The sequence below is a fragment of the Triticum urartu genome, chromosome 1A, assembly GCF_056163025.1.
Source record: "Triticum urartu cultivar PI428250 chromosome 1A, HENAU_Tu73, whole genome shotgun sequence".
Lineage (NCBI taxonomy): Eukaryota > Viridiplantae > Streptophyta > Magnoliopsida > Poales > Poaceae > Triticum > Triticum urartu.
In genome coordinates this window covers 227,217,765-227,226,773 of record NC_141873.1, presented here as the reverse complement: position 1 = coordinate 227,226,773, position 9,009 = coordinate 227,217,765, and the positions used below count along the sequence as shown (strand labels likewise).

The 9,009-nt window shown below is 42.5% G+C and overlaps 1 protein-coding gene across 1 annotated transcript; it reads left to right on the top strand.

Moving 5' to 3' along the window:
* The first annotated feature begins 4,321 nt into the window (after window positions 1–4,321).
* Window positions 4,322–8,140, top strand: LOC147990659 (uncharacterized). Its single transcript, XM_087538339.1, has one exon. The coding sequence runs from the start codon at window positions 4,520–4,522 to the stop codon at window positions 8,138–8,140; it is 3,621 nt and encodes a 1,206-aa protein (XP_087394465.1). The 5' UTR covers window positions 4,322–4,519.
* Window positions 8,141–9,009: the final 869 nt, after the last annotated feature.

The window sequence follows — 9,009 nt, the reverse complement described above, 5'->3', positions numbered from 1 at the left end:
TTTAGTGATTTAGTACAAATAAGAACATGTCCAAACCTGATAGGCACGACAATCTCAAATCTATGGGGTCAGTTTGGTTAGATCAGGATGAGCAGAAACGAAATGCACCATATACATTTTCAGTTTAATCAACAGATGTGCTATTCTCTGAATATGAACATCACACGGCCAATTTCTAATAGTACCCTACTTTTTTCTGTATGGCTCCTGTGATTTTTGAGTGCAAACCGATGAGATTAGCTTAACTAAATTATCTTAGAATCCCATAGAGACTACAGCAGCAGCAAGAAAGCATTATGGTTTTTCCCTAAAAAAATAAAGCATCATGGTTAAACTTATGCAGTTACCAACGCCTGTTTTATTTAAACAGAAGAAACTTAAATTAACTACAGTCTCTCACAATGCCATTAATTAGAGACTACAACAGCGGCAAGAAAGCATCACGGTTTATGTTTTGCAACTACCAAAATGTGAGCTCGTGCGAACAAAAGATAGTAAATTATTCATCCTAGCATCATGGTTCAGTATACAAAATCTAAAACCTGAAAGTGTCATGGTTTATGTTTTGCAACTACCAAAATGTGAGCTCGTGCGAACAAAATTATGTTTTGCATGGAAGTATGGATTGAGAAATCTGAAACCTGAGCAAGAAGGTCCATGCTTTAACATGTAAAATAAAGAAGAAGAGAACATCTCGAAAAATACAACTTGTCCTTCCGCTGCTTATCCTCTGATTTATGCATATGCATCCAGTAATATAATCAACCTGTACCAAAGTAAAATCATATGCTTGAGATAACTTGGCAGAGTATAAACAGAGAAGAATTCAAATGTACAACTTAGGTCTATCTCATGAAAGATGGGTGCTTACATCCAAATCTTCCTCGCGATTTATTTATGCAACCACAAAATTCTTTGAAGAGAACATGAGACTGTTATGATTTAAACTGATTTAGACTCTCATGTGCACTTTAGCCATTTTACTAATACTATTTTAAAAGCAAGAGATATTTTTAAACGACACTAACAGTGCAAGCTTAGATAATGCACCACAATATATAGATTCCAAATCAATTAATTGGCTTCTTGGACAATTATATCAATCTAAATCAATGAACCAACCTACAGGAGAGTTTTAGGCATGCAGTGTCACTACCAAATTTGAATTTACTACGGGCACCAATGAAGAGGGGCCAGCTTGTCTGGATTAGGAGAAGACGGAACAGCCTCTGTTTTTGAGCCTGCTAAAATCAAACATGTGTTATTCTTGTAGGAACACATTCCATCTACGAAGATTAAAAAAAGGAACATAGATAAACCAAGTTGCTTCGGTTTCTTCATTATCAGGAACTATTTAATTTGAATACAAAGGCACCATTTACCACTTTAGATGAAACTGCATTGCTAGTGGCCACACCTAAGAGTTTGTATTATTTCTTAAATATTAACTCGTCCATAATAAATGACAGAAGGCTAGGTTCATAAATAAATGACAGAATGCTAGTGGCCACACCTAAGAGTTTGTATTATTTCTTAAATATTAACTCGTCTATGATTTAAGAATTCAATCAGATATGTAAGGAAACACTTATATACGTATATACATAGGCTAGGTTCAGAAATGTTCTACTCCCTCCGTTCCTAAATATTTGTCTTTCTAGACATTTCAAATGACTACTACATACGGATGTATGTAGACATATTTTAGAGTGTAGATTCACTCATTTTGCTCCGTATGTAGTCACTTGTTGAAATGCCTAGAAAGACAAGTATTTAGGAACGGAGGGAGTATGAGGTTAGGAGTAAAGGAAATTGTATACTTTCGGAGAATTATATATTTAAACTTGCTCAGCTACAACCAAAGGCACATGTGTGGATGTAAGTAACATGTATCTGTACATAGGCTTTATTGAGCATGATTTAGCCTTTGCTACAGCCTGCTATGGCAAAAAGGCCTAAATCTGAATATATATGCCACTAAAGTACCCATGTTTCTCTACAAAAAGGGTCAACTGTAATCCTAAATTGTGGTACTGAATTTTATGCACTCACCGGATAAACAATGGTCATAATACAAGTTTATGGCTGACACGTCACAACCAGCAAGCTTCAGTTTAGCTCCCACCTGTACACTATTTAGGAATGCATACAAGCAAGTCCTGTACAGAGCAACAACACGGACAAGTGCGTGCTGTATTTCAGAGATTAAAAATTGAGATTTTCAATCTGGGACAAATTAGATATATGCTGCAGCTAGAATTCTAATTGGAGTAATTTCCGCCGGAATGTGGTTTTTATACTAAATCCAATTAGATGGATTATTTTGTGTTTATAGCCGCCATAATCAAGGCTCTGAACCTGGTACTATTTGCATGATAATGGGGGTGCTCTCACACATCTGCAATAGAGATGCTATTCTTTTCATAAGCTCTTACTTTTCTACCCATATTACTTAGTTGTGCCCCTGTTTACTGCTGACACTACAAACTTTAGTTTATGTGGGTGTATACAAGATGTATAAAACATGAACCTGGCAAGAAAAATACAAGGGATTACCTGAATATATGATGCTACAGTATACATATCTTTCTAACTGAAAAATAAGCCTATCACTTTCTGCTCTAAGATTTTCCATGACAGAGGTCAGGCGTAGGCTATAGCTGGCGATCAATTTTCTTGTTTGATAGTCGTCGTTGACACATAAATGTGCAACACAAACCGAACCCATGAAACCATAGAAACATAAGTTCAGAAATAGAAGAACTAAAATGGATTTGTTCAGTTTAGTTTAAAGATGTGTCAGTTAAAGTAGACTACAACTAATCAAGTTGCTGGTCCTAACCACCGTACATAAATGAGCCCATACATATTTCACTAAATAGGAGAGGAACAATCAATTTTCGCAATAGCTAACCTGCAACTGTACATCTAAGCATCATTTTCCTGGGCATCCTCTGTCCTTTCCTTTTTATCTTCTCTGGATTTATTTTTTACCTCTACCAATGCATATACATATGGCATTCAAACAGAGTAGGGAATCGCAAGCATATGCAAACCCGAGACACAAAGAATCAGATTTGGAACAGAGAGAAGGATACCTCTGCAGTCACGGCACTGCAAATACGCAAAGAATCATATATATGCCTCTTCTCCATATAACGCCAACGTGTTCCGTATAAAATAATTAAACAACCTGAAAGCAGCAACATGTACTGACATAACAGAGAAACTCCAATCGCTAACTTTCATAAGAACACATATCCAAAGGGTGACAAAGAAAGATTCAGGCCACATCACTTCCAACAGGAAGAAACCAAAAAAGGGAGTGGGAAGTAACATAACCTTGATAGTCAACGACATAGATGACCCAGCAACTAACCGAGGAAATAAACTCCGTTGAAGCAATCAGGATATGAGACAAGGAGTGGCAAACTCAGAGTCATTGAACAAATGGGATTTAGATGGTTCAGAGAAGTTTAATCTAAGAAGGGATAGAATCAACCATAACATCAAAATCAAACTGTAGGAACAAACGTGGGGGAGACAGAGGGAGAAAGAGAATTCACCTTGTTCCCCATGACCCAATTCTTCGTCTAAATTCTTCCTGTTCTTTTCTGTCTCATATCTTCATACATCATGCTTAGAGAAATAGTAAACCAACGATTGAAATTAGATCATCAAAAAACTAAGGTAAAATTCGAAGGAAGAAAATGGCGAGATAGAGATGGGCAACCTAGATTGAGGACCACGACGAGGGCCGACGAGCAGCGTCCGACACAGGACACGAGCGCTGTCTGGGCCTCCGGTCTCGCTGCTTCTTCCCCCTAGTGCCGTCCTGTCAGGCCAGCATATTCAGTTACAAGTGTCCAGCATTCAGTTAACGGACGGCCACGATCGATCTATATAATGGCTCGCGAGGCTCGCCGATTCACTATATCGTTACCACTGTAACTGTAGCATTTCCTTTTTCCGTTCCTGTAGCTGTCACCCGTTGCCGGCTGGCTATAAAGCTATGCGGCCCCGTCTGTAATGATCATGCGATTATTCTGTAAACTATCACTATGATACAATCTTACCTCCCATAGTAATACAAACCCTAGCGGAGCTACTTTCCCCTTTGCTTCTCCGCAAGATCCACTGAAATTAGTTCGATTCCCATCTCAGAATTCCGCTAGGGTGTGACAATTGGTATCATGAGCGTAGGTTCTCCTCGGCGATGCAGCAGATCGGAGCGGCGACGGTGATTTCCCACCCTTCCCTCCCTCTTTCGTCGACGACAACGGTATCGGTGGCGTTGGCGGCGGTGTAGGTGGCGCAGGCGGCGGTAGACTCATTCGTCGGCAGCGCGTCGAGCCTGACTGGTTGTTTGAGCAAATCGCTCACTCTGTAAAATCCTAGGTCGGCGGCGTGTGGTGCTGTTCCGGTGGCGTTTCCGTGGGCGGCGGCAGGGCGGAGTGTTCAGATCTGGTTCCTAGGCAAGTCCTGGGGGTAAAATTCCCTTCTGAATCACTCAGTCACGATGGGGAAAGGCAAGGCCAGTCTCGATGAGTCGGACGTCGCCGAACTCCTGGCTATGAAGGGCGAATTTCTGCAGCACCGTGACGAAACTGCAGAGCTGCGTGGAGAGGTCGACGATCTCCGCAAGGATGTGCACGGCATTGGCCTCAAGCAGGATACCATGGTGTCGGTGCTGGATGGAGTCCAAAAAGCTGTTTCGTCTCTGAATACACAGCTTGCAGCTATGGCAGACGTGCTCAAATCCATGACACTCTCAGATGCATCTACATCCGCACAACCAGGCCAACCAGTTTCTGAGCAACAGATCCCAAACAATGAGGCAAGTGCACCTGAGGACAGACCACTGACTGAAGATTTGCGCAAACGCCTTGCACTTGAACAGGCCAAGACTCGTCAGTTGGTGGCACAAATACCCCCTAACCTCGCACCAATTCAGGTTCCTCGGTCCTCTGTTCCTCCAGGGTTTGGTACGGCTGCAACCATAGACGCTCCTTCTGGTAATGCAACTCCTACAGCAGCTTACAAAACTGCTCGTACACCCACTTTCAACAATTTTCAGGCTGCCAGGGTGCGCCAGGGTTGGGATGAATTTCCCAAACAGTATGAACAGGAGATGAGAACACAATTCCTTAAGAGCATCACCAAAGGCCCTCGCATGGATTTCCCACGATTTGATGGTGAAAATCCAGCAGGATGGATCTGTCAGTGCGATAAATACTTTCAGATGGCAGGGGCACCAGCAGAGTACAAAGTCAGCCTTGCTCAACTGTACATAGTGGGAAAAGCTGATGTATGGTTACGTCGCTCAGGCATACTGAAAAAGCAATTAACTTGGTCTCAATTCTGTGAAGAAATACTACGCAGGTTTTCGTCAGCAAGTTCATATGACCTGACAAAGAAATTCACTAGCTTGAAACAGAACACTCTCACTGTTTCTGAATACACAGATCAGTTTGAGGAGCTTATGGCAGAAGTACAGGCAGAAAACCCAATAATGGATGAAAGCTGGTTTATACGATGCTATGTCAATGGTCTACGTTCCCACATCAAGTTTCAAGTGCGTCCATTACGGCCTGCTTCACTCACTGAAGCTTACTGGTTAGCTGTGGATCTAGAAAGGGCACTACCTGAGAAGAAATCTTACAGCTCATATGCAGGCAATGGCAAAAGCTCAAGCAACTATCAGAAAACACCAACTCCTCTTCCTGAAAAACCAACTGAATCCAAACAAGTTGCAGTGAATCAAAGGGCTAGAGAGCCAGGCAAGTGCTGGAGATGTGGAGATATATGGTTCCATGGTCACAAGTGTAAACTTGCACCTGTCCTGAATGTCCTTACAGGTGAAGAACCAACTGAACAACCCACAAAGCAGGAAGTACTGGAAGAAACTGAACTTGAGGAGCAACCAGAAACTGAAGAAAAATGTATGACCATTTCGGCTCAGGCAATGCAATCAGATAATGTCAACACTATCTCAATTTTAGTGCAGATTGGAGGAAAGCAAGGAATTGCACTTGTAGACTCAGGGAGCAATTCCACATTCATCAGCCTTAAGTTTGCATTATCTACAAACTGCACTATCCTCAAGGACACTTCCAGAGCTGTAACAGTTGCAGGTGGGGGCACATTGTGGTCTGGTGCTTTTGTACCCACAACCACTTTTGTAGCAGGCAATACCAAATTTGAACAACAGTTCAGAGTGCTTGACCTCCCTGGTCATGATATGGTACTTGGAAGTGATTGGATGGCTAACCACAATCCTGTCTCCTTCCACTACAACCCCAGACAAATCACTGTTATGCAGAACAAGTTCACACTGGTCACCATTAAAGCTTGTGACACCATAGCAGAAGCCACACCAATTGAAGCTGCAGAAGTGGATAAGCTCATGGCAGCAGGAGCACCTGGTCATGTCCTACACCTCATAAGGGACACCACAATGAAAAAACCTGCCAACAACACAATTCCTCCACCTGTAGAGGAAGTGATACAGCAATTTCCTGAAGTTTTCCAAGAGCCCAAAGGTCTTTCCCCCAAGAGGTCACATGAACATAAAATCCCATTGAAGGAAAAGGAAAAACCACCTAACTCTAGGCCCTACAGAGTGCCTCATATGCAGAGAAATGAGTTAGAAAGGCAGATTGATGGCATGCTCAGGGATAAAATTATTAGAGCTAGTGAAAGCCCTTACTCCTCTCCAGCAATACTAGTTATGAAAAAGGATGGCACTTGGCGAATGTGCATTGATTACAGAAAGTTGAATGCTGCTACTATCAAGAATAAGTTCCCTATTCCTGTCATTGAGGACTTACTTGATGAACTGCATGGAGCAACTTACTTCACCAAGTTAGACCTGAGATCAGGCTATCACCAGGTCAGAATGAGTGAAGAATATATACCAAAGACAGCTTTTAGAACATATTTTGGCCACTATGAGTTTCTGGTAATGCCCTTTGGCCTTGCTAATGCACCTGGGACGTTTCAAGCACTAATGAACAGCATCTTTGGCCCTTATCTCAGAAAGTTTGTCTTGGTTTTCTTTGACGACATATTAATCTTCAGTAAGTCACTTACTGAACACATAGCCCACTTGCAAATAGTGTTGCAGTTACTCAAGGAACATCAACTCTTTGCAAAAATGTCAAAGTGTGTGTTTGGAGTGCAACAAGTTGAGTATTTGGGCCACATCATCACTGGAGAGGGTGTTTCCACTGATCCAGCCAAGGTAGCAGCAGTTGCTGACTGGCCATTACCTACTACTCCAACACAACTTCGAGGATTTCTGGGTTTATGTGGCTATTACAGAAGATTTGTCAAATTTTTTGGAACCATTGCCAGGCCACTGCATGATGTTCTGAGGAAAGACAGTTTCCAATGGACACAAACCCAAACCCAGGCATTTCAGGATTTAAAACAAGCAATGGTCAGTGCTCCAGTCCTTGCCCTACCCAACTTCTCTGAACCCTTTACATTGGAAACAGATGCTTCTGGAGTAGGATTGGGAGCAGTAATGATGCAGCAAGGTAGGCCTCTAGCTTATTTCAGTTCCACTCTATGCCCTACCAATGCTGCACTATCAACTTATGAAAAGGAAGCACTTGCAATCATTCCTGCCTTAAAGAGGTGGAGACATTACTTCCTGGGCAATGACCTCATAATCAAGACAGATCACCAGAGCTTGCAGTATATGACTGACCAGAAAGTCACCATTGGAATTCAACACAAGTTAATGCTTAAGTTGCTAGAGTTCAATTTCACTCTGCAGTACAAGAAAGGGAAAGAAAATGTTGTTGCTGATGCTCTTTCCAGGAAGAACACCCTTATGGCCATGTCATTGGTCACTCCCCAGTGGATATCAGCAGTAGAAGCTTCATACACTAATGACAGTACTTGCCAATCACTCATGGAAAAACTACTGTTGGCTCCTGATCACACCTTCCATCAGAACACTCTGCATTCAGGGGTCATAAGGCACAAAGGGAAGATTTATGTGGGTAAAGATCAAGTACTCAGGGACAAGCTACTTACTGCACTCCATGCTTCTGCATTAGGGGGCCATTCGGGCATGAAAGCAACTTATCATCGCATCAAACAGATTTTCTATTGGCCAGGCCTTAAATAGGATGTGGATCAATTTGTAGCTGCATGCCCTGTTTGTCAGAAAAACAAAGGGGAAAATTGCTCATACCCAGGCTATCTTGACCCACTGCAAATCCCTGATATGGTCTGGACTCATCTGAGCATGGATTTCATCGAGGGCTTGCCCAAATCCAATGGAAAAGATGTTATTATGGTTGTGGTGGACAGACTGTCCAAATTTGCCCACTTTATTCCCCTTTCACACCCATTCAGAGTTCACACAGTTGCTCAGGCCTTTGTGGATAATGTGTTGAAGTTGCATGGCCCTCCACTGGCAATAGTGTCTGATCGGGACCCTATCTTCACCAGTCAAATGTGGCAAGATATCTTCAAAGGAATGGGAACAGACTTGCGATACAGCTCAGCATATCATCCTGAATCGGACGGCCAAACGGAGCGCGTCAACCAGTGCATCGAGAACTATCTGCGCTGCCTCACTTCTACCAAACCCAAGCAATGGGCCAAACACTTGTCTATGGCTGAATATTGGTATAACACGTCATATCATTCTTCTCTCAAGAAGACCCCATTTGAAGCTGCTTATGGATTTCCTCCGCCCAACATTTGTGAACACATCCTACCTGATAATATGGCAGAAGATGCTCAACAATTCTTCAACAACAGAGATGCGCTGCTCCAACATCTCAAGACAAACTTGTCTGCTGCTCAAGCCCGCATGAAGAAATACGCTGATCGCAAGCGTACTGAAAGAGTTTTGGAAGTTGGTGACATGGTGTACCTTAAAATGCAGCCCTATCGGCTCAATGCATTTGGGTTGCGTACACACATCAAACTGCAAAGCAAGTACTATGGGCCGTTTCGCATCACAGCAAAGGCGGGGCGCGTGGCTTA

Bases quoted from the DNA above. Each gene is read 5' to 3' on its own strand.
- LOC147990659 (XM_087538339.1), top strand. From the start codon at position 4,520: ATGGGGAAAGGCAAGGCCAGTCTCGATGAGTCGGACGTCGCCGAACTC.